A 26,707-nucleotide genomic window follows, 5' to 3' on the forward strand; every position below is an offset into this window, starting at 1 on the left:
TGGTGGCATGAGGAGATTGTGGACTGTCAATGGGGATATTGAAATCACCCATAATGATGGTGGAGATGTCTGAGGATAGGAAGTGAGGGAGCCAGGCTGAAAAATGTTCCAGAAATTGGTGCGGTGGCCCAGGCGGGCGATAGATAACAGCAACTCGCAGAGAGAAAGGGGTGAAAGTCCTGATAGAATGTACTTCAAATGATGTAAATGTGAGTGAAGGTACCTGTGGGAGAACTGTGAATGTGAAAGATTGGGAGAGTAATATTCCTACCCCACCTCCTTTACAATTGCCAGGCCTGGAGGTGTGTGAGAAGTGTAGGTTACCATGTGAAAGTGCAGCAGGGGAGACAGTGTCTGATTGTGTTAGCCATGTTTCTGTTATTGCCAGAAGGTTGAGGTTGGTTGAAATAAAGAGGTCATGGATGGATGTTAGTTTGTTGCAGACAGAGCGTGCATTCCATAATGCACATTTTAGTGACTTGGATGGTGAAGGGAGGCATGCAATATTTATGAGGTTAGCTGGATTTATAGTTTGTTGTGGGTGTGGCATGTGAGTTGGGCCTGGATTTGGAGATATGTCACCAGCTAATAGAAGCAACAGGAGCGAGATATAAATATATTTGTGGGATTTGACAGAATGTTTGTTATGGCGAGAGGTTGTGGATGTTATTGTCAATGTGTTTAGATAAGTTAAAAGCTCATATGTGTTTGTAAGAGAAGAGGAAAGTACTGAGGCAGCAATATGTACAAAAGGATGAGCTGCAGGGAGAGTAAAGGATGTAGTAGTCTTAGAGATGATTCCATGGAGTGAGATCATTAATAGAAGTTTTTGATACATTTTTGCAATACAATCAATAATGCACAACACACAAACTACTGGTAAGGAATGATATTGTAATTACCTTGTTGTAGATGTTGTTCATTGTTTGTTCAATTGTTTTTTTTTAACTGTTATATAATTACACTTTGTGTTATAACACACTTAGTGCTTATAATACACGGCTGCCATCGACATCCACGGCTGCCTCTATACTGATTCTAAACTTAAAGAAAGTCTGATTGAGACATGCTACAGCTGACCACAAATGCTAACTAATCAATGAAGAAATTTGGCACTGGGTTTGTGTAAACACAAGCAGTATCCTACCATAAACTAGGCATCACTGAACAACATCCCCCACCCAGGTAATACAAAATACAATCAAGTCATTACATCTATATCTTTGCTAACAGAAATAAAATCCATTATGCAGAAATGTAAGAGCAATATGTTGCTTGCTAGATTAGAATGGGTAACATACTTTTTAAAATCCAAACAGCTGATCTGAGTGATTGCAAAGCACTAGTTAGACTATGCAGCTTGTAGAATGGGTAACATACTTTTTAAAATCCAAACAGCTGATCTGAGTGATTGCAAAGCACTAGTTAGACTATGCAGCTTGTAGAATGGGTAACATACTTTTTAAAATCCAAACAGCTGATCTGAGTGATTGCAAAGCACTAGTTAGACTATGCAGCTTGTAGAATGGGTAACATACCTGCAGGGATGACAAGAAATAGAAGATGTTTAGTCCAGTTGCAAATTTATGTAGATTATTGTTTTTTTTTAACTGTTATATAATTACACTTTGTGTTATAACACACTTAGTGCTTATAATACACGGCTGCCATCGACATCCACGGCTGCCTCTATACTGATTCTAAACTTAAAGAAAGTCTGATTGAGACATGCTACAGCTGACCACAAATGCTAACTGAGGCTTATGTGCCTCTTTGCACAGATAATGTGACAGACACCTATAATTTCCTCTTGTCACCTCCCAATCTGTCTGAACCACATATTGCACACACTGGAGTGTGATAATGAATGACTCTAGTTATGGTATATGAACATCTGTGGAAATCAGCAGATGATTATAGATCACTTAATAAAAACACATAGTACTGGTTTATCTGCTTTTCTTTACACAGATAATGTGTTTATTATATTCTATGCTGGCTGCAGGGGATGCTGGTACAATATACACTAGCATCAAGCACTAGTATGTTTATTGATATACAAATTATTCATGAATTGATGTATAATTTTTCTAAACCATACTATGGATGCCTTATATAAAATGATTTCCTGTGTATATAGACTGTAAAGACTGCTGCTTTAATCATTAAGTATTGAGACTTGAACACTTTATCAATATTTGCTGTATTAGCGCCTATACATTTTTATATCTATTTTCGTGCTGTTTGTCTTAGTATTGACTTCTTATTTTTAAACATAATTTAATAAAAGTTAGATTTTAAATTAACTACTAAGTGTGCCCCCAAACAAGATGAGAGTTCTTTTCTTCTCTTTTCCCCCCTTATGATCTATAGCTGGCCAGACATGCTGCGATATCACAGGCGATATAAAGCAAATTACCTGATATTATAATGTCTAGGTTACCAGAAGAGGACTTTCTGAAAAATCGATAGCATCATTATAGGGGCATGGTAATTAATGTGGTTCAATGATGACCGCTGGTGGCCTGTGTGCAACTGCACAAACTGCCAGCAATGAAAGCCGCCCAAGCTAACAAAGGACAGAATCTTGTCCGTTTGGTCCCCGACCTGGGCAAAGTGACACCATGGGTGGCCACATCTCTATGTGAGCTTTTGTCTTTCCACCATTCTCTGGTCTAAAAATTAAACAGAGAGGAGACGGCATTACCAGACTTTGGGTTTGGTTCTGAGTAGGTCATAAGTGTTGCGGACACATCTTGTGGATTGCAGCATCCCACACACAAGGCAAGCCACACATTCTCTGTGATATTGACCCCCAAATTTAAACCACCAATAAAAACCAGGCGTGTTTTAATATTATTGCCCTTCTAAACTTCTGTGCCAAAACTGCTGAGAAATCTAGCCCAAATTTTCACTATTAATTCTGGAGACATAAAAAAATAGTAACCAGTCTCTTATGAATTGATACTAAAATGGGAGGTATTTTTATTATATTTATATATTACGTTTTCTCTACTGATGTCTGAAAACATCATGCCGGCTACTTAACATGCCGGCTACTTAACACTTGTCTGAGGGGGCGATACATTTTTGGGCCACATCACGTCGCCATATCACATAATATCTACAACATGCCCGTAGTGATGTACACAGCTCTTCAAATATATATTGGAGTTCGCACACACAGGTTACCCTTCTATAAAGGTCTTGAGTCAGGACTACAGAATCCTGGCTCCAATAATAAAGGACCATGATTGGATATCTCCTTCATTACATATCCAAATAAATGCATCCACGGAGCCTCGCAAGGACTTAACAGGGCCAAGCCAGCATGGCCAAAGCTGGAATATTGCTTATTAGTGACCGCTCGTCAATTGGGGTCAGTTTACAAGGCAATGAGGATGGATGGGCTATTAAATAATCTCGCCTAGAATAGACAATGGGGAAGATTCAATTATCCGCGGAAAACGCCAGAAGCCATTCTATTATTCTACATTTCCCCTGTACAGTAAACACGCAGGTACGGCATACTAACCCATAGATTCCACGCTAATTACCAAAATGAATGGAGTTCCCGGTGTGTGAAGTTCAGAGGTTGCATTTAACGCATATCTCTCCGTGTTAAGTGAACCATTAACGCATAGGGATACAGCCCCTGATTGAACAGGTCTGGGCTGGTAATTAGCAGCAGGGAAAACTGCGTGGTTAGTTGAATCTGCCCCAAAAGCATTGGCATACCCCAAAGTAAGATCAGAAACATTCTATTTGCACCATTTAGAGTTAACTAGGGCCTTTAGATGGGCGCTATGTAGAATAGAGACTGGAAGGCTTGCCAAGCATTGAATGAATCTAAAAAAACACTTACTGACAGTATGTATTACTAACACGTGATTATGCTATATCTGAATTTGTTCAAGACTTATAGGGGGAGATGTATCAAATCTTCTAAAAGTAAATGTTGGCCACAGTAACCAATCAGGTCCTAGCTCTCATTTATCCAGTACATTCTATATAGCTAGAATCTGATTGGTTGCTATGGGTAACTTCTCCCATCTGTCCTCTTTAGAAGGCTTGATACATCCCATCCTGAAAGAAAAGCAGAGGACCACTCAAAAGGTTGTAAGCAAGAAAACTCCAAATTATTGCTGTAGCACCACTGTATGTTTTATTCTTGTGTCAGAGCTGGGCCGGATATCACAGAGAATCACCCACCTTTTCTGCACCTTCGCTTGGAAGATTTCAGGACTCCAGACTGCAGAAGAAAACATGATAATGACATTAATAACTCTGAATATCTATACAATAAGCGAGAAAGTGTGTCTGTTTGTCTGTCTTTTTGTCCTTTATGCACGACCAAAGTTTTGGACCTAGCTACACCAAATTTTTCATGGTGGTGTAGTTTGACCAGGATTGGGTTTTGCCTAGGCTTGAACTCCGTCAGGGTCACACAATCGCTAAAAAGAGGCACACTCTTAAATTACACAGGTTCCAGGGCTGGCTCCAGTGGAAATTGGCAGTGCAAAAAAAGTATCCTTTTCACCTCAGTCTGAGCAAACTTGATGACTCATGCAAGTTTATATTAAATCCAGAGCCTCTGTGTTTGCATACAAGGCTGTAACTAGAACTTTGTGGGCTACATAGAAAGATCTTAAAAGGGCCCCCCCTCAGAGGTAAACGCATACATTTGCCCATTCATGTTATTCCACACAGACCCCATTCAGGTTATGTCACACAGTATAGTAGTACCCCTTATACACATGCCATGCAGCAGTAGTGCCCATTAAACATTATACCACAAAGTAATGCCCTTTACAGATTATGCCACATAGTAGTAGACAGCGCTGACGCGATTTGAATCTGGTGCCTGTCCGCAAGCTCCAATTACCTCGTGATTGGCGGCGCCATCTCTCCATGACTCCCTGCCAGTGTTCCAGCTGTAATCAGCTGGCTGGCCGGCACCAAATCAACATCGCTGACACCCGGGCTCCCCTTGGCAGCCCTGACTGGACTGGCCCACTGTGTGTGTGTGATTGGGTGCAGGGGTTGCGGTGGACCACAGAGGCAGTTTGGGCACCATAGCAGCAGCACCCCTTGCACCCACGGTAGTTCCACCATTGTATGCATGCATGTTAGCAAACAGTGGGGTCCTTTTTCGGGATCAATGGAATGGGGCTATAGGCCAGGACAATGTAAACAAATAAAGGCTGCAGGTGTACTTCAGGGTCCAGTCTTCAACCCAGGCAACGCCGCGTATCCCAGCTAGTGTTACATAAAAGAACAGAGGAATTGCGTCTCCCACACACAGTGGAAGTAGCTATTATGTACACTCTACTGATATCCAATTATCAGTGAACCAGTGACTTTGGGACTGAGTGAGTACACTGTCAGATAGTGTAGAGTACTTTGGGTGAATTCGCTGTTTCTGCCCAGAGCGGTGGTCACACATTCTCACAAATTCAGATTTAGGTATTTCTGCAATTTACGTTTGTGTACAGGGCGTGTTCACGTAACACTCCCCAGTTCCCACTGCGCACACCATGCACGAAGTGTGATATGCATGCACTCGCCACAGCAACTAGACACAAGGGGACCAGAGTCCATTTACTAGGATATAAAACTGAAATCCCGTTGGATCTTCAGATTAAATACGATACAACCCCATGGCTTAAACCACTGGTAGGGAACCTTTTTTCTGCCAAGGACCATATGGATATTTAGAACATCATTTGCTGGCCATACAATATTTTCAACTTAAAAATTAGCCTGCTATATTTGTTCAAAAATGTAATTAACTCATTCCCTAATGTGATGGCTGGAACTGCTTCTCTTTGCTGAGGCGTGTGATGTTAGTTATTGCTGATATTGCTACTCGCAACAGAGTTTCCAGGTTTGTCTCGGCCAGTCTGGAGCGCAGTGCGATGGTAAGTTTTGAAAAGAACTGCTCGCAGCAGTAAGTTTCTCCGAACAGAGATGCGTATTTCAGTGCATGTCTCCTCAAAGTGATAAATTCAGCATTGCTTATATAACGTGTATAGAACTGAAGCAGTGGGAGGTTGTTGTACCTAGCTTTCAGCTCATCATGGCTTTGCAGCTGAATGATCTCGTGTTGTAGGTTATCAGGCACATCCGCTGGTTCCACATTGAACGGTGTAGCAAAGATGTTCAATTCCATTTGTTTACTTTTTACGTCCTTGAATCTTTCATTAAATGCCTCAATTAGTTTCGCACACTCGCCAGCATATTCACGTGTTGTAGAAGGTTTTGTCCTTCCAGAGTGGGGAAATCCACCGTGTTATTCCTTTCAAGTTGCACTTTCCACAGCCTTAATTTAGCTTCAGATGATTTCAAGTTTGAAAGCAGGGAGCTGAGAAGCTGGTGGGGGCCCTGCCCTGCACCGTGAACGTTGGATCACACAGCCACTTGCTATCACTGACTTCCTGGACAGGTTTTCCCTTCACCTCCATGAACTGCTTGACTTCATCCCGCAGTTCGTAAAACCTCATGAGCATGTTCCCGCGACCCAGTCACCGCACTTCACAGTGATAAACAAGATCACCGTATTCGGAGTCAAGATCATTCAGTAACTCCTTAAATGGGCGGCTGTTAAGCCCTCTGCTTTTGACAAAATGTATATAGGACACTAGTGTTGACATCACATTGTTGAACTTCAACTGTGCACAGAGACTTTCTTGATGTACGATGCAGTGGCATATAATTAGGGGGGAATTGGTATGATTTACTGCCGGACCCATGCCCGGCGGTTGGAATCCCGACAGCGGCATCCTGGCAGAGGAGGAAATCCCGATCGTCAAAGGTAAGTGTATACTAACCTATACCCTCCCTTAGGGGTGCCTAACCCTAATCCCCCCTCCCCCCCTTCCCCAGCGCCTAAACTTAAGTCCCCCTGGGGGTGTGCCTAACCCTAAGTCCCCCTCTGTGGTGCCTAACGCTAACCCCCCTTACCCTGGCCTAAACCTAACCTCCCGGGGGGTTTCCTAACCCTAAGTCCCCCCCCAGGAACCCTAAACCTAAGCCCCCCCCCCGCGCGGCTATCCGCGCTCGGCGTCCCTTCACTTGGGATGCCGGGCGTCTGCCTCCCGGCGTATGTCTAATGACAGGCGTCGGCTTATCGACGCCTGTCTTTAGACCCTTGCCGGGATATGACAGTCGGGAAGCCGGCTGTCAGGATTAGGTCTGCCGGCTTCCTGACTGCATACCTAATTAGGTATGTGCAGCCTCGGATTAGTTCGGATTGTCCCGCCAAAAGTCCATGAAAGATGTTTGTCCATGAAAGATGACATTTTGCCTCTTTCTGCGACCAGATTTTTGGCAGGAAAATCCAAACTAATCTGAGCCTGCACATCCCTACATATAATTAAATCACTTGGATCAAGACTAAAGCTGGCCACACACTAGACCAACTTACATCCAACCAGCCAACTAGTTGATTGGTTGGAATGAAAATCTGGTAAGGTATGACAGCAAATGACAATCAGCAATTTGCTCCCAAACGCCGGAAAATTGACAACATGTTGTTTGAACAAATTGTTTAGATCAAACATTTAACAAACTTGTCTGACGACCATTTTCATCTGTTTTCTGGCATTTAGGAGCAAATTGCTGATCAGCAGTTACTCCCATACGTTACCAGATTTTCATTCCAACCAGACAACTAGTTGGATGGTTGGATGAAAGTTGTAGTGCCATGCATGGCTTCCAGTGACAGCAGTTCCTCTCACCTGTCAAACTTTGCAGTTATCCCACGAACAAAAAAACGGCCAGTTGGGCAGTATTTGATATGTCTGTTGTCTCGTCACAAGCCAGAGAGAAAAATTGGTAATATCCTGCAGAAACCTTCAGTGTTTTTTCAATATCTTCTGCTAAATCAGTAATCTGATCTGAGACGGTTCTCCGAGACAAACTAACACTCTGAAACAATTTTACTTTGTCTGGTGTTAACAACTCCGCAGGTAGCCACCATGCACTCCTTCACAAACTCTCCCTCTACATGAGGCCTCAGCTTCTTTGCGATTAGTATGCTCACTACAAAACTCGCCTGAATAACGTTGTCTCTGTCACAACGAGGCCTAGCGAAAGCGGTGATTCCAAACTCCGCTGAAGAGCTTTGATTTTATCCAGACGCATTTGGCCTCCCATTTAATTGAGTATAGCATGTTTTATGCTGTAACGACACTCCAGATTGGCTTTTTTCATTACTGCTAACGCATCGCTACATACTAGGCACACAGGTTTGCCTTGGACTTCAACAAAAAAATAATAATTTGTCCATTTCTCTTGGAAAGATCGACATTCAACTTTTTTTTTTTTTTTGTAGGATGTCACACCACTTACCTTTTAATAACTATCCAGTCACTGGATTCCAGTGTGTGATAACACTTTTGCAACGTGTACACCAGGCTTGCCTACCCGTCCGACCCTCTGCAGTAATGATAGAAACCCCCGCAGCTTTTGACGCAATTCGCTCTGAATCGCGTCATCGTGGCCCCGACCCCTGCTTCACAATGCCATTAATTTCGGCATTGTGAAGAGAGGGCGGGGCAACGATGACGCGATAGCGCAGGCACGCCCCCGCCGCCAGACATTCGGAGAGGGAGCTGAATGTTGGCAAGTATGGTGTACACTTCCCAGCCTGCCTGGCACTGACTATCCTCTGAGTCACAATACAGGCAGACGGGCCACCATCTCACTTACTCCTATGTTGGTGGGCTCTGGCAGCCAAGAGGATAGAGAGGCTGTCTGTATGTTGCCAGGCAGAGTCTGGAGGGGCAGACCCAATGGTCGTGTGACAGGCAAGGGGGAAGGGCAGCCCTGGGGTCCTCTTAGTCCAGCACTGATGTAACCAGCCCGGCCCTACTGATGACAACCCTGTACAGCCTGGCCGCGCTGCCTGCTGTCACTGAGGAGGGGAAAGAGACCTGTACAGCCCCGGCTGCGCTGCCTTCTGAATATGAGGGACAGAGAGCCACAGCCAGGCCGAATGATTTTACGGGCCCACGGGTTGGACGTTCCCCATCTCTGGCTTAAACTAATCCTTGTCTCTTAACTGTTTTCTGTGATTAAAACTTACTATAGGTTGATCTATTGATATTTTTGTATGTTACACCACATTGCTACTCTAGATGTAAGTCTGTGGTGTTCTTTATTGTAGTTCTATACATCTTGGCAATTATGGTGTTCGTATATTACTTTTGCTCTAAAAAAAAAAATGTTTTATACTGGGCAGTTTTAACTTTTATATATTTTGCTTGTTAGTGAAGGTTTTGCACATTGTCTTTCAACAGTGCCAGGGATCCCAATGGCAACCGGCCAGCCAGGGATGACGCATGATGTGTACTGACACTACATTGCAAACGTACACCACTGACGTCACTGGCGGGAGACGGGACGCCGGGGTGGGGGGGCAAAAATCTCAACTTTTTACACGTTGTCATTATGGGGTACTGTGTGTAGAATTTTGATGAGAAAAAGGAATTTATTCCATTTTGGAATAAGGCTGTAACATAACAAAAATGTGGAAAAAGTGACGCGCTGTGAATACTTTCCGGATGCACTGTCACAGCGAGTGAAAGATTTTTCATGGCGGATGAGGAAGACGTGTCTGAGATTACATCAGAGATGTGTGATTGAATTTTGTGTTAAACTTGGAAAAAGCGGAATCTCATGACAGGTTATGACAAGCATACGGTGGAGAAACAATTAGCCGTGCTACAGTATTTCGGTGGTGGAAGCACTTCAAAGAGGGTAATATGCGAGTGATTGACGACACACGTACTGGGGGACCAGCCATCGCGGTTACAGATATCAACATTGCCAAAGCTGCGGAGACGTTGCAAATTGACAGAAGGTTCAATTTACGTAAACTTCCGGCTTCACTTGGCATCTCATTTGAACGGGTTCAGCATATTGTGACAAAGGAGCTGAAAATGCATTGTGTGTGTGTGTGCCAGGTGGGTACCCAGAAATGGTATGTGTTGGCTGTTTACTTAAGCCATTTTATTGCTAGAAATATAAATAAAATAAAATCTTATAACACAAAAGTACAGAGTGATAGACAAGAAAAAAATATATTTATGTGGCAAGAATTAAAAGTTTTTGTTTTTTTATTAAAAACAAGGTCGCATGCTGTCATTAATTGTGTGTGTGTGTGATCCAGAGTTATTATGCTTTAACCGGCAACTAATTTATTTAAATCTAAACAAAAAATGATGACTGTTTACAAATAATACCTCTTATTGTTAATTGAAAGATAATTATTATAGTTATTACATGCTGATTACTCTAGCAAATATAAATGCTGTTTAGCTAGGTTTATTTCTAGATAATATTATCTAGAAATAGATAATTTTATTTTATTTATATTTTGCTTCAGAAGGCCCTATTTTAGGGCATATGGTGAAATGGGGTACTAATGTTTAGTTTTGAGCAATATTTAGCATCTTTATATAGATTGATAATTGTAAGAGGTAATACATAGCCTCTCTCATGGTATACTTGTCAGCCAGAGCATTTTAAATTAACTTTTTAAAGCATATCTAATAAAAATTTATAGATTTTTTTTTTTTTAAAAAGGGGGTTTTGAGTGCACCCTTATTTCAATTGATTCCTTTTTCTTCTTTTCTGATACATATATACTTTGAAATACTGTTTGTTTTTTTTGTTATCTCTTGCCTAGCCTCACATCCTTTTATCTGCTTACAGTCTACATTATTATTCTAATTCTGCACACATTAGATCCCCACTTTTATTTCCAGGATTAGACCCTTCCTCATCCAGGATGCTACTAAAACCCTCATCCATTGCTGGATCATCTCCAGATTAGACTACTGTAACCTTCTCCTAACTGGTCTCCCACCTCTCTCCACTACAAGCGGTCCTCAATGCTGCTGCTCGGCTCATCTTCCTCTCCAGACGTTCTACATCTGCTTCCCCTCTCCTTCAAGCCCTACATTGGCTTCCCTTCCCCTTCAGATGCCAATTCAAGGTTCTTACACTTGCCTACAAAGCCCTCACCAAATCCTCTCCCACTTACATTTCTGACCTTCTCTCCCTTCACACTCCCGCCCGCCCGCTTCGCTCAACAAATGCATGACGCCTCTCCCCAGCTAACTAATTACTTCCTCCAAGATTTTGCCTGCGCTTCTCCCTACCTTTGGAATTCTCTCCCTCTCTCCACAAATCTTCAAACGGGCTCTCAAGACCCACTACTTCAAGGCCTTAAAGCTCTCATCCTAACCCACCTTTCCTCCCTATCTACCCCTTCTGTGTCACGCCTGTCTGTCTGCTCCTCCGTCTTCTCTCATGTGCTTCTCTTTACATTTTCTTCTACTCCTTTACTCCCCACAAGGGCAACTAACACTTGACTGCCAACTTCATGCTGCTTATTCTGAGTGCTTTAATCACTATTGCAGCAATGTATACAAACCATGTTCTTGTCCTGCACTGTAATGTAAGTTACTCGTTTCTTGTTCACTTATTATTTTATGTACTCTGGAAAGGCGCTGCGGAACACTTGTGGGCCCCATATAAATAAAGGAGAATAATAGTAGTACAGCAGTAATTGATAGCTCTTGTGGCTGTAGTAGAGTCCGGGGCACTGGGGCTGCATCTGCATTGTCACGCATGCACAGTAGTGTATTTCTGAGGACTGACCACCTGTGAGAGCCGCGGCAGGTCCTAGTGCCCGCCACCCCTAGGAACGATAAATAAATAATATAAATAAATCTTCACCCTGAAGGATCTTAGGATCTGAAACGCGTTGGTTATAGAAGGGCAGCGGTATCCTGATCTGTGAATACTTTTCCAAGCCATCTGGTACCTTATCCCCCTGTTTATCCCAGGACTTAAAGCAGGGACCTTTGGAGGGTGCCTTAAGGTCTTGTCTTGAAACGGATTATCACAACGTTTGGGAGAGTTATTTATGCTTTTTATGATGATGGATACTTTTTAATCATTTTTTATGAAGATATTGTTTGGCTTTATATTTGAATGACCATTTTTAAAAGTTTGACCATTGTGGATACACTGACCTTCGAAATTGGCTGCTGCTGTATACTGTGGGCCATTAAAAAAACCTTTTGATGAATATATCTACCTGTTATTAGGTGTTATTCTTTAAGAAAAGAGTGATCAATGTGTATAGTGCTCTACAGCTCAACAGATAAGAAACACCCAAAGGAACCTTTTGATGTATTGTCACTTTGCGAGAGATTCTTCTGTGTGAGCGTATTCGCAAATCAATCACTGCGTGTGGTTTACATGCATACGCAATGGCTAACAATCGCTAATTCTGCGTAAATATCGCCATTGCGGACATGCTTCTCTGAACAGGTGAAATATAGGCGTCTACTGCCAAATAAAAAATGTCATACCTTCATTAAAGTGTCCAGTGGGATTCTCTCACAGGATATGCTTTTCTTCCAGTTCTTGCTTGATTCTTTTCCTCCATATTTTTCAAACCTTATCACTGAAAACCTGTTACCTTCAGATCTGATACACTTGTCAATTCTGGAATCTAGATGATGAGACAGAGGAGTGCACTTATAAGTGGATGTTTAGGGGGACACCAGGGAGGAGATGTATCAAGCCTCCTAAAGAGTGGGGGAGTGGAGAAGAGGAGAAGTTGCCCATAGCAACCAATCAGTGTAGGGGAAGCATTTATAAAGTACATTCTATAAAATGATAGGTAGGAGCGGATTGGTTGCTATGAGCATTTTCTTCACTTCCCCACTCTTTAGACGGCTTGATACATCTCCTCCCCCTGAAAGATGTGACCGATGCCACCCCCCCCATGGCACAAGGGCCAAGGGATGCGGCATAGTCGCTACTCTTACAGCACTGTTTACAGCTTGTGGGGTGCCCTGGTAAGCACATGGCATGTCCTTAAAACGCGTCAGGCACCCATCATCCTGCTTCCCTGTCGCTTGTTGTGTGATGTCACGTGCGTTGAGGGCCAAGAGTGCCTGTACGGGGCGCCTCTGGGACCTGCTACGGCACTGGTGGACACACAACCTGCACACATTGGCAGTCATTGTGAGATTGCAGGTGTACATTGGACACACACGATGCAGGCAGCCATTTTACATTGCCTTCACTAGAGCCAGCTACAGGTTAGTAAAAGGATTAAATTACTTTACAATTTTAATTGCAGTTACTGGATGCTGCTGTTTCCTCTGATTACTGGGCTTTAGAATAAAACACACAGGGGAGATGTATCAAGACCTTAATGGCGGGATGTACTGCCAGACATTGCATCCCTACTGATCACGTATGTACTAACAAATGCGATCAGTATCGCAAAGGACAGCTCTACCGATAAGAACTGTCCTTTGCGATCAGCGCTGCGCCCTGGACTTCCGGATCTATGACCCGGGAGTCCATCTGCGCAGAGTGACGCGGCGGCCGCGTCACCTCATACTAGCACGATGTGGTAGAAGCCCATAGGCTTCTATAGGGTAACGCCAGCAAAAGCTGGCGTTACCCACCGCATCGGAGCCCAAGCGGCCACCCAATGTTACATAGGGAAAATGCGGTAGAGCCCCGAAAACAGCATTTTTTTTTTATCACATTTTCCATTTAGCACATCCCACCACAAGAGAGAGAAAGTGGAGAAGTTGCCCTAAGCCACCAATCAGCTTCTGTCATTTATCTAGCACAGTCTTTGAAATGACAGAAGCTGATTGGTTGCTTTAGGCAACCTCTTCACTGTCACTCTCCCTGGGGGGGATAGAGTTAACAGCAGCACAGTGGTTGCACACCTTCATTCAATGACAGATGCCCTGCACAGCGTGCATCACCCCCAAAGGCTCATTTATCCAGAAGTTAAGCTGCTGGCCCAAAATCACGTTGCAAAAATTCCTAAAAGTATAATGTCATTTAGATGGACTAATATATAATTATTCACGGTGACAGCAAATCCTCTGAGATATGTGAAAATTGTGGTGCAAACTGCTGCCCTGAAAACAAAGAGAATATTAATGGTCACCTAAAGTATTTACCTCCAGTCCAGTGTTTCTTCAGGAAGAGCCCTGTCTTGTTACCACATTTCACCTGAAAGCTGTCACTGAACACTTGTTTAGGTAATTCCAATTTGACAGCGACAGGTTTAGTAACTGGACAAATAAAAGTAGGAAATAAGAGTCACACATGCTGAACAGATTCTTGGTGTTAGGATCTGCAAGTGAAGCCTCCATCAAGAAACACACACACACACACACACACACACACCAGCCTAAAGCTACGTACACACGGGACGACTTTTGTCAACGATATGAACGATAATCGGTCATCGTTAAGTCGTTCATATCGTTGACTTTTTTTAAAAAACGAACGATGCGCATTCCCGCATGGACGATGAAAGATATCGTCCATTCTGCCTGTTCAACTTGGACGATATTGTTGTTCAAATCATTCATACTGAACAATATGGACGATCAACGATATTCAACCATCTGGAAAGAACTGGACCAATCATTGGCTTTTCAATTCAGCTTCATTATTTTGTAAACAATGTAGTTGACGTTGGTGAAATCGCTCTTATTTCATTGATGAAATCGTTCACATCGTTGAACTAAATCGTTAATTTTTAACACTGAAAATTTCAAGGGAAATCGTTCAACGATATCGTTGTTCGTACGAGTCGTCCTGTGTGTACGCAGCATATGCTGCAAACACACGGTCAGATTTTCTTAAAGATCTAAACTATAACGATTGTAAAAATCGTTCATATCTTTGACATGTTGGACATGCATCGACCAATGAAGCACGTTCCCGCATGTCAGATAACGATATCTGACATCGACTGTGTTTGCAGTAAGATTTGGACGATTTCATTCATTTTAATGTCAGAAATCGTTCATTGTTAATAAAATCGTTCAAATCATTGTTGAAATCGTTCATCGTTATCGTTCAACGAAATCGATGATCTGACAAATCTGACTTTGTGTATGCACCATTAAGTTCATGCAAGCATTCACTGAAAACAAAATACCGTGGTGAGCCTCGTGCTGAGGATCTAATGAAACTGAGGGGGAGATGTACCATGCGTTCTAAAAAGATAAGTGGAGAAGTTGGCCAAAACAAGCAATCCGCTTCTAGCTATCACATTAGAGAGTGTACTAGATAAATGATTGCTAGAAGCTGATTGGTTGCTATAGAAAACACTTCCACAGGTCCTCTTTAGAAGGGTTGATACATCTCCCCCTGAATCTTTCTTTACAACGTGGCCAGTGGTTATTAAACGTTTTTGCCCCCTTTGGAGGTTTTCACAATTTATTTTCTAGATGTCTTGAAACAAAGGATTTATTTAGGAATTCCTACTACTGATCAACACAAAATACTGTAAGGTTTGCGTAAAAAAAAAAATACAGTTGTAAATATACGTTAAATACAACACAATGAGAACAACTTTTGCTTAATTAATAAGTAAACTATTTGTTAGTAAATAAAAAAACAGACATTAATTCACTATAATATATGAGATATGGTAAGAACTTACCCTTGTTATCTCTATTTCTACGAAGTCCATAGGGTTCCACAGGATACCTTGGGGTTATAGGTGTGACGTCAGTCGCAGGGCACCAAAGAGTTAAGCTTTCAGCCTCCCAGGATGCACTAGGTCTCCCTCCTATACCCCGCCCCCGGGCCAAGGCACCTCAGTTAGTTACCAAGCCATAGGCCGGAGGAGGAGAAGGAAGAGAGAGAACAAAGATCTGGACACATACAAGAATCACATTCTCACCAGAGGGAGACGGAAAACCGGTGACCAGAGCAAAGCCCATCTGCAGCACAGGTGCGACAGGGCGGGAGTCCTGTGGAACCCTATGGACTTCGTAGAAATAGAGATAACAAGGGTAAGTTCTTACCATATCTCATATTTTCTACTTCAGGGTCCATAGGGTATCCACAGGATACCTTGGGGATGTCCCAAAGCAGTATCCTTTAAGGGTGGGGACGCTCCTGTGCAGAAAGGAGAATCCGCCGCCCGAAGGAAGCATCCTGAGAGGCGAAGGTGTCAAACCTGTAATACCTCACGAAGGTATGGACAGAAGACCACGTAGCAGCCTTGCAGATCTGAACTGCCGAGGCACCACGTCGAGCTGCCCACGAAGGACCCACAGACCTAGTGGAATGAGCCTTCAGAGAAGGAGGGACCAGTAGGCCTTCATGAAGATAAGCTTCAGAAATAGCCATACGGATCCAGGCTGCCAAAGTTTGCTTTGAAGCAGGCCAACCCTTTTTACAGAAGCCATAGAGGACAACAAAGCGTCTGACTTCCTAAACGAAGAAGTGCGGTCAACATAAGTCCTTAAGGCCCACACAACATCCAAAGAGGCCTCACCCACGGAAAGACCCGGTGAGTTAAAGGCCGGAACAACTATTTCCTCGTTAACATGAAACTGGGAAACAACTTTGGGAAGAAACTCGGGCCGAGTGCGGAGCACTGCCCTGTTCCCATGAAAAACCAAGAAAGGGGGTCTACAAGAAAGAGCCCCTAACTCAGAAACACGTCTGGCTGAAGCAACGGCCAGAAGGAAAACAGTCTTAGCTGTTAGCCATTTAATATCCACTGAGCCCAGTGGTTCAAACGGCGGTCCTTGGAGAGCCCTCAGGACCACAGCCAAATCCCAAGGCGCCACAGGTGGAACAAAGGGCGGCTGAATACGGAGAACACCTTGCATAAAGGTGCGCACATCCGGGATTGTAGCAATCCTACGGTGAAACCAGACAGATAGGGCCGAAACCTGTACCTTCAAAGAAGCAAGGCGAAGCCCATGATCTAGTCCCGCTTGCAGGAAGGCGAGAATCCGAGACAGACGAAACTCCCGCGGTGCATAACCTCTCGGTCGACACCACTGGAAGAACGTATGCCACACGCGATGGTATATCCTCGCGGAAGACGGTTTCCGAGCTCGTAACATGGTACGCACCACAGAGCTGGAAAACCCCCGGGACCTCAGCATGGCCGTCTCAACAGCCACGCCGCCAAAGACAGCCGAGTCAGGTCCGGGTGAAGACAAGGACCCTGAGACAGAAGGTCCGGTCGTAGCGGCAACCGCAGAGGACTGTCCACGGACAGACCCTGAAGGTCTGAGAACCAGTGCCGTCTGGGCCACGCGGGAGCTATCGACAGGAGCGTCCCTCCTTCCTGTTTGAATTTCCGGATTACCCGTGGAAGAAGGGAGACCGGAGGGAACAGGTATGCGAACCTGAACGTCCACCGGACGGACAGAGCATCCACCAGAGACGCCCCTTCGTCTCTTGTGCGAGACCCGTACACCGGCAACTTGTTGTTGTGCCGGGACGCCATGAGGTCGATTTCTGGAAGACCCCACCTGTCCACCAGTAGTTGAAAAACGTCCGGGTGCAGGGACCATTCCCCTGGATGAACGTCCTGGCGACTTAGAAAGTCCGCCTCCCAATTTAGCACTCCCGGGATGAAGACCGCTGATATGGCCGGAAGATTGCGCTCCGCCCAAACCAGGATCCGAGAGACCTCTACGAGAGCCGCCCGACTGCGAGTTCCTCCTTGCCTGTTTATGTAGGCCACGGTGGTAGCATTGTCCGACTGGACCTGCACCGGGTGACCCTGGAGAAACCGCTGTGCCTGCAGGAGAGCATTGAAGACCGCACGGAGTTCCAAGATATTTATTGGAAGCTCCGCTTCTGTCGGCGTCCACCTGCCCTGGAACAAGTGTGGACCCGAAACTGCTCCCCAGCCCCGAAGACTGGCGTCCGTTGTCAACAGGACCCAATTTGGAACCCAGAACGGACGTCCCTTGTTGAGGTGGGTCGTCTTTAACCACCACGCAAGGGACAGGCGAACCTCCGGGGTGAGCACAATCGTCTGGAACTTCAGAGACTGAGGCAGCCCGTTCCACTTGGACAGGATCAGGTGCTGCAGAGGTCTGGAGTGAAACTGGGCGTATTCCACCATGTCGAACACCGACACCATGGAGCCCAGTAACCTCATCGCCGAGTGTAAGGACACCCGGCGGCTGTGCAGACAACTGCGCACCCTTGACTGTAAAGCAGAGATCTTGTCCTCCGTCACGAAGATCCTTTGCTGTCCCGAGTCCAATAAGGCTCCAAGATGCAGAATCCTCCGAGACGGGATTAGAGTGGACTTCTGCCAGTTGATTAGCCAGCCGTGCCGTTGCAGCAGTGCAATGGTCAGGTCCAAGTGGTGTAACAGGAGCTCTGGAGATCCTGCCACCAATAACAGGTCGTCCAAGTACGGCAACATGCGGACTCCCTGCAGCCGCAGAGAAGCCGCCATGACCGCCATCACCTTGGTGAAAACACGTGGTGCTGTCGCCAGGCCAAAAGGTAACGCCCGAAACTGGAAGTGGTCGCTGCGGATTGCAAACCGAAGGAACTCTTGATGGTGCAAAAGAATAGGGACATGCAGGTAAGCGTCCTGTATGTCCAATGACACCATGTAGTCCCCAGGTTCCAGCGCCAGAATGATGGACCGTAGGGTCTCCATCCGAAACTTCGGGACCCGCAAAGACTTGTTGAGTGCTTTGAGGTTGAGAATCGGACGATATGACCCATTGGGTTTCTGTACCAAAAATAGATTTGAATAGAAACCCTGGCCCCTCTGGGAGAATGGAACAGGCACTATAACTCCAGCCTGGAGCATAGTGTGCAATACCTTCCGCAGCTCCGTAGCCTTGTTCCGGTCTGATGGTAGACCCGTGGTGAAGAATCGAGCCGGGGGTCTGTGCCGGAAGGAGAGGGCGTACCCGTGAGAGACCACCTCCAGAACCCAAGTGTCTGTCGTAGTGAACGACCAACACCGGGAGAACTGCAGCAGGCGGCCTCCCACCCTGGGATCCCCCAAGGGGAGACCCGGACCGTCAGGCCGCAGGCTTGTCATCTGGCTTGGGGGCTGGACGTCTGGTACTCCATGCCTGTTTCCGGGGCTTGACCGATTTCTTAGGGCCAGCCTGTTGAGGAAACGACTGTGGTTTGGGCCTGCCCTGGGCCTTAGATGACCGAAAGGACGATGGTCCAGAACCAGAAGGAGCAGCGGCCGACGGGAGACAAGCAGATTTGGCTGCCGCCAGCGTGGCCACAATCTTATCCAGATCCGGACGGAAGAGAACTTCTCCGGTAAACGGCAACGCTTCCAGACCTTTCTTGGAATCTGCGTCCGCCTTCCAGGATCGCAGCCACAAGGTGCGACGAGCAGCTACCGCTGCTGAAGAAATTCTAGACACCAGAGTACTAATGTCTAGAGCCGCCTCGTTGATGTAGGTGGCCGAATCACGGAGATTGCCAATCAACTCCGCCTGTTCGGCCGGACAGTCGGATTCAAAAGAAGCCTCTAATGAATCCGCCCAGCGCTCCATCGCTCTGGCAACCCAGCAAATGGCCATAGCCGGCCGTGCTGCCCCCCCTGCAAGGGAATAAGCGGACTTCAGGCAGATTTCTACCTTGCGGTCCGTAGCATCCTTAAGGGAGGACATGGATGGCATCGGCAATGTGGCACTACGGACAAGACGGGTCACGTGAGAATCCACCTGTGGAGGGGATTCCCACTTAGCAAAATAATTATCCGCGAACGGATAAGCCACCGCCAGGCGTCTCTGCGGCTGGTATCTTTTGCCAGGTTGTTTCCACGCCTCCTCTAAATGGTCCACCAACTGACCCGAAAGAGGAAAGACTGTGGCATCGCCCTTCACATCTTTGAAAAAGGCATACTTAGATTTAGCCGCTGGGGGAACTTCGTCCTCAATCACCAAGGCTGTGCGGACCGCCCGAATAAGTCCAGGAATATATACTTTGGACTTCGCATCAGCGTCCTTAGTATGGAGAGGTTCCTGATCGTAAGGATCCAGAATCTCCCCATCATCAGACGTCCCTTCGTCATCCTCATAAGGAGCGGACAGAGACGCCACCGGCCTTTTATGAGGCCGCATCACAGACTCCCCTTGCAACACATCCGACAAGTGTTGTACAGAACTCGTCAGGGAGTTAACCCACGCTGGCTCCTGAGAACCCGGGAGCGGGGAAATAGGGAGACTGTGGGGTACCACCAATTGTCGTGGGAACCCCTGCATGGGTGACGACACCACAGACTGCTGGGACAAACCCATCGGAGTAAACGCGGGCTGCGGAGCTAACTGGCCCACTAAAGCTGTTAACGCCTGAGCGAAACAAGCCCAGGGCGGCTCCTGTACCGGTGCTGTAACCGTAATAGGCCGCGCCATGGACAAACACTGCCGGCAAAGGCCCTCCGCGCTACCCTCCCCCTCCGCTAACGGTACTTTGCACGTGGTACACTGTAGCCGGAGGGGAAAATCACTTTCAGACATGATGGCACCACGTATGTGACCTCTCTCACCAATTAAGTATTAAATAGGCGAGAGACCACCCTGCAGCACCGCACCGCAAGGGCTTTAGCAGAAAGAACAGGGACAGTAATAAAGCTGACAGTTTAGAGAAGAAAAGTTACAGGCAGCGCTAGCACAGTCACATACAATGCAGAGAAATAACAATTCCTGCACTAACAGCGCTGATCACTCAACTACACAGACACAGGGCCTGGTAGGACACAGCGCTGCATACACAGACCTGAGCCACAGCGGAGGAGAGGTATGCGGGGGGACCCAGACCACGATGCTTCCTTCCAGACCTCCAGCAGCGTTCACCATGCGTTGCAGAGAAGATGGCCGCCGAGGAGCAGAGAGAAGCTGGCCTGGGGGAGGAGCGCTGACACAGGACCAGTCAGCACAGTGCAGAGAGGGCTGTGTGCAGCGGGGGAGGCGCCGGCTGTGAGACAGGGAAGGCGCGCTCCCCTGGCATGCATTTAACCCCTGGGATGCCGCAGCGCTACCGCTCTGCTGCGGTCCGCTGTCCCAGGGGGTAGTGGAAGCGCAGGTTGGTCGCCTGGCTCCACGCTGCAGCCAGTCCCCAGGGAGCCCCCTGCCTGGGGACTTAGGACCATGTGATCAGCGGGGACCCACCTCTGTCCCCCTTGAATCCGGCCATGGTCCGGAGCATCTGGGGTCACCGCTAGCTGTGACCCCAGACGCCCACCAGCATCCCCGGATCAGTACCGGCGTTCTGGTACCGGCGGGGTGTAGGGAAGACAGCATGGACGTCAGGACTGACTGTCCATGCTGTTCATCCAGATGTGCAGCCACAGCTGCATGAAGAAAAAGCTTCAGGGGCTCTTCTAGCCCCCACTCCAACAGGTGCACCCGACTCCGGCCGGGCACCAAACTAAACTGAGGTGCCTTGGGGCGGGGTATAGGAGGGGGACCTAGTGCATCCTGGGAGGCTGAAAGCTTAACTCTTTGGTGCCCTGCGACTGACGTCACACCTATAACCCCAAGGTATCCTGTGGATACCCTATGGACCCTGAAGTAGAAATATGTGTTTTCCCTTTTGGTAACATACACTGGCACTGTTAGCTGTCTTCCAGAGATCATATATTTCATTGATTGGGGTGTTTCAACCCGTCTATACCCCAGTGTATATTATTATCATCATCATTTATTTATATGGCGCCACAAGTGTTCCGCAGCGCCTTACAATGTAGATAAACAAAAAAGTAACCAGTGACTTTCAATACAATGCAGGACATGGACATGTATAATAAACATAGCTATATTAGCGACCTTTACACCCACATAAGCAGCCAAGTGTTAGTTGCCCTAGTGGGGAGTAAGAGATATATTAAATTACAGTAGGGCGAATCACCAGAGGGTAGAGGCCCTGCTTGAAAGAGCTTACATTCTAAAAGGGAGGGGCAGACAAACAGGACTGACACAGATGGGGTAGGCAGGGAGGAAGGAAGATGTAGCAGCAAGTTAGGATGAGAGGTGGAAGGCTTTAACGAAGTAGTGGGTCTTAAGAGCTCATTTGAATGATTGTAGAGAGGTGCAGAGTCTGATGGGGAGAGGGAGGGAGTTCCAAAGGCGGGGAACAGCACGGGCAATATCTTGGAGGTGGGAGGAAGTAATCAACTGGCATGAAAGGCAGCGTGCATTATGTGAACAAAGAGGGCGGACAGAAGAGTGAAGGGAGATGAGATCAGAGATGGGAATGGGTGAGGGATTTGTAAGCGAGTCTGAGAACCTTGAATTGGATTCTGAAAGGCAAGGGGAGCCAGTGAATGGCTTGTAGGAGAGGGGAGGCAGATGCAGAGTGTTTGGAGAGGAAGATGAGCCGAGCAGCAGCATTGAGCACAGACTACAGAGGAGAGAGATGGGATTTGGGGAGGCCAGATAGGAGAAGGTTACAGTAGTCCAACCTGGAGATGACCAGTGAATGTATGAGGGTTTTGGTGGCATCCTGGATGAGAAAGGGTCTGGATCTTGGAAATATTCTTGAGATGGAAACGACAGGACTGCGAGAGGTTCGGAATATGTGGTCTGAAGGAGAGAGAAGAGTCCAGGATGACTCCAAGACAGCGCACTTTGGGACTAGTTGAGATAGTTATGCCATCTATTGATAAAGAAATAGTAGGAAATTGTTATGTGGGAGGGTGGGAAGATGATCAGCTCAGTCTTAGACATATTAAGTTTGAAAAATCGCTGGGACATCCAGGAAGAGATGCCAGAGAGACAGTTGGAGATATGAGTCAGTAGAGGGGGGGGAAAGATCAGGTGAGGAAAGGTAGATCTGAGTATCATCAGCATAGAGATGGTAATAGAGGTCAAAAGAGCAGATGAGCTTACCTATAGAGGACATATAGAGAGAGAATAGGAGAGGCCCAAGAACAGAACCTTGGGGAACACCTACTGTAAGAGGCTGTGGGGGGGGAGGAGGAGTTGTGAGAGGAAACAGAGAAGGAACGGTCAGAGAGGTAGGAGGACCGCTAGGAGAGAGCAGTGTCACAGACCAAGGGAGTGGTCACCCTCCTCTATGCAGCAGTAGAGGGTGGTCCACAGTGTCAAAAGCAGCAGAGAGGTCAAGAAGAGTGAGCAGGGAGTAGTGGCCTTTGGATTTGGCTGCAAGGAGGTCGTTGCTGACTTTCGTGAGGGCAGTTTCAGTGGAGTGAAGAGAACGGAAGCCAGACTGAAAAGGGTCAAGGAAGGAGTGGGAGGAAAGAAATGTGCTGAGGCGGTTGTAAACAATACGCTCAAGGAGTTTGGAGGCAAAAGGGAGGAGAGAGACTGGTCGGTAGTTAAGAGAGAATGTTAGGATCAAGGGTAGGTTTTTTAAAGAATGGGGGAGACAAGTGCATGCTTGAATGAAGAAGGGACAGTGCCAGAAGAGAGGGAGAGATTGTAGAGGTAGGCAAGATGGGAGCAGGCAGAAGGAGAGAGGTAGCGGAGGAGGCGGGAGGGGATGGGGTCGAGAGGAGAGGTGGAAGGGGGGGGGGGAGACTGGATAAGGGCCTTAACTTCCTCTCCAGTTACAGGGGATGAGGATGTCAGAGTCGGTAAAATGGATGGGGAGGGGTGATCCGGGAAAGGATGAGGTGGAGAGCTGGGGGACTGGTTGGATATGATGTCCTGATGTATGGAATAAATTTTAGATGTAAAATAGGTAGCAAAGTCAATGGCAGAGAGCAAGGAGGGAAGACGAGGAGGGGGTGGACAGAGGAGGGGGTGGGCAGAGGAGGCAGTTGAAGGTGGAAAAGAGACGCTGGGAATTTGAGGACTGGGAAGAGATGAGATTCTTGAAATATGACTGTTTAGAGAGGGAAAGGGCAGCACTGTAGGATGACAGCAGGAATTTGAAATGGAGAAAATCTGCCTGAGAGCGTGATCTTCTCCACTGTTGCAGAGCGTGATCTTCTCCACTGTTGCTCGGCAGTTCATGAACATTTCTGCAGGTGTCTGGTGCATTTGTAATGCCAGGGTTGAGGTGTGGATTTGAGAGGGTGAGTAGTGATCTCCAGAGCAACAGAGTCAAGAGCAGAAGTAAGGGAGGCATTGTATAGGGAAGCAGCTTGTTCAGCGCAGGAGAAAGAGAGGATAGGGGAGAGAAGCTAGTCAAGTAGGGAAGAAAAGAAAGCCGTGTCGATAGCTTCAATGTTAGTGATGGTGTCTTTCGGAGGTAGAGGAGGTGAAGGAGAGAGGGATAGGTTAAAAGAGAGAAGGTGATAATCAGAGAGGAGGAATGGGGAATTGGAGTAGGCAGAAATATCACAACGGTGAGTGAATACCAGATCAAGCAAATGGCCACTCGCATGGGAGGGTGAGGAGGTCCATTGGGAGAGGCCAAATGAGGAAGTGAGGGTGAGTAGTTTGGAGGCAGAGGATTCTGTGGGGATATCAATTGGAATATTGAAGTCACCTAATAGAGGGAAGGTCTGAGGAGAGAAAGTGAGTGAGCCAGGAGGAAAAGTTGTCAAGGAACTTGGAGGGAGGGCCAGGGGGACGGAAGATGACAGCTACTCTGAGGTGTACTGGCTGGAAGAGGCGTATAACAAGAACTTCAAATGTAGAGAATGTAAGGGATGGTTCTGAGGGTATGAGTTGGTATGAGTAACCAGGGGATAGAAGGACCCCAACACCGCCCCCATGGCGATCCCCAGGCCGGGGGGTGTGGGAGAAGGTGAGGCCCCCATAGGAGAGAGCTGCAGAAGAAGTGGTGTTCGAGGGTAAAATCCAGGTTTCGGCAATGGCTAGGAGATTCAGGGAGTTGGAGATGAAAAGGTCATGGATAGGGGCCAGTTTGTTACAGACTGATCTGGCATTCCAGAGGGCACAGCATAGAGTGACAGCGTTGATAGGAAAAATGTGAATGAGATTATCACGGTTGCTGTAGCGTGGAGATAAGATTACTTTGGGAGACCGAGAGGAATAGAGTGTAGAGATCATGCGGGCTCCTGTGCTAGAAGGGGAACCTGTAGGAGGTGGGCAGGGAGGGAAATTAAGGAGACGTGGATGGAGGTGGGGTGAAGTGACAGGGAGAGAAGTGAGGAAGGAGAGATTAGCAGTGGGGTAGTAGGATCCTGGGGAGGTATAAGAGGAAGAAAAAGGAGTAATGGGAGAAGAGGGGGAAGGCAGGCAAAGAGAGAAGGGGAGATAGGAGGAGGTGGAGGAGAACAGGGGAAAAGGATAGAGGTGAAATCAGGGGGCAGAACAAAAGATTAGGTAATAACTGAGTGAAGGGAGGAGTTGAAGACAACATGGTCATGGTAAGGATGAGGTAAAGTGTCAGCAGAACAAAAATATATTGTTGAAAGCGGAGATTAGATAGGAGCAGAAATTGAATATTAGAATAGAGAGAAGACAGTGATAGTAGCTATATGCTGTAAGACTAGGGAAAAGAGCTAAGGTAAAAAGACATTATTAGGGAGGTAAACTGACATTAACAGTATTCATTAAGATTATCGGTTAAGCACAGAGGCAGCACAAATAGTAGCAAGTGATACACAAAGTGTTTATAGCAACCAGAGTCCAGTGATGAAAGTATACTCCAGTGACCCCTAGTGGATGAAGGAGAAATACAGCTGCATGAAAGGGGTCCCATAGTTGGTTAGCAGATTAGCTTCATCATGAAGATCTTAGAATAGTCAAAGCAAATCCATGAAATGGTTTAAAAGAATATAAGAGGATTTTAAAGACTTTTAATAACCTCCATAACACTGTCACGCCCACTGCAAAGAAATGGGAGAGAATACTGTATGGCACAACACTGAATATATCCAGAAGAGGTCGTCCTGGAAAACTGAGCATCCCGTAAAAGGGCACTTGCTAAAACCACGGATATAAGGTAACTCTAGTCATCCATGGTAGTGATGGGAGTAACGCTCTTGGACAACAATATACAAGGACTTCCACAGAGAGATAAGCAGCACTGCCCCTTTTGTGGCAATAACAATTGTCGTTGAATGGGAGCATTATTAAAAAAAATCTTCAAAGTATTGATTTTACAGTCCTGCTGCTACTCCAAGCTGGCATCGTATACTGGGCCCGGTATCCAGTGCTGCACCAGTGTAGATAGAGGTTTAAGCAACATGGAGAGCGCTGGAGAGAAGGGGGGGAAAAAAACTCCAATGGATTATGTGCAAATTTAAACAACAGGATAGATAGGAGGTATAAATTGCACTTACAATTTGTTTAGGTGTTTTAAGGCATGGAATCACTATTGTCCATACATGAAGAGGGAGGGTCTGCGGGAAGCTGAGGAGTCACTGAAATAATGAGGGAACCTCCGATAGAGCAAATGCAAATTGGATTATATTTGGTAAAGATCACGACAGGCGCTTACATTTTCTTATACGACAATCTCTGATGTCCACTCATAGACCCAATGTCATGATCATCACAGATATCCTCCCACTGGGCAGCTTTCTATACATACACAAACTTCTCCCCCATTATATCCTTCCCTCCTCACCAAATAGGCTTTATCCTTCCTAATCCACTATGCAATCCTGGCTACCAACCACAGACTACATCATAAGCCTCTTCCAGGGCGGGATGCGCCAATCATCGCATTCATACCAGTGTGTAGTAATGCCGTATACATGATGATTTTAGCTCTCCGGATGAGAGCTGTCCTTTGCGGTGCTGAGTTTATGACCCGGGAGTCCCTCTGCGAATGCGCCCGTCGGCCAGCGAGAGCCGCGGGGGACCCTGGGAGGGATCCTGTTGAATCACTCCCGGGAAAAACTCCCACAAAGAAGCCCTTAAGCTTCTACTAGGCAACACCATCTATATTGCTTTCCGGAACTTGGTGCATATGGAAAAAAAATGCGGTAAAACCATCGAAAACT

The 26,707-nt window shown here is 46.4% G+C and overlaps 1 protein-coding gene across 5 annotated transcripts in view; it reads right to left on the minus strand.

Moving 5' to 3' along the window:
• LOC148522695 (interferon-induced protein 75-like) overlaps window positions 1–26,707 on the minus strand; it is a 74,392-nt gene that overhangs the window by 7,810 nt on the left and 39,875 nt on the right. For 4 of the 5 annotated variants that reach the window (XM_088473879.1, XM_088473881.1, XM_088473877.1 and 1 more), the window contains 4 exons: window positions 14,016–14,129; window positions 12,390–12,532; window positions 4,213–4,252; window positions 1,470–1,538 (listed from right to left, as the gene is read on the minus strand). In XM_088473879.1, coding sequence (XP_088330005.1) covers window positions 1,510–1,538; window positions 4,213–4,252; window positions 12,390–12,532; window positions 14,016–14,129 — 326 coding nt within the window. In that variant the 3' untranslated portion in view covers window positions 1,470–1,509. Of the gene's footprint in view, window positions 1–1,469; window positions 1,539–4,212; window positions 4,253–12,389; window positions 12,533–14,015; window positions 14,130–26,707 lie in introns of those variants that run through there. The other variant, XM_088473880.1, reaches the window with a different exon arrangement.

Source organism: Taudactylus pleione, unplaced genomic scaffold (genome assembly GCF_031769625.1).
Source record: "Taudactylus pleione unplaced genomic scaffold, aTauple2 ptg000143l, whole genome shotgun sequence".
NCBI classification, from domain to species: Eukaryota; Metazoa; Chordata; class Amphibia; order Anura; family Myobatrachidae; genus Taudactylus; species Taudactylus pleione.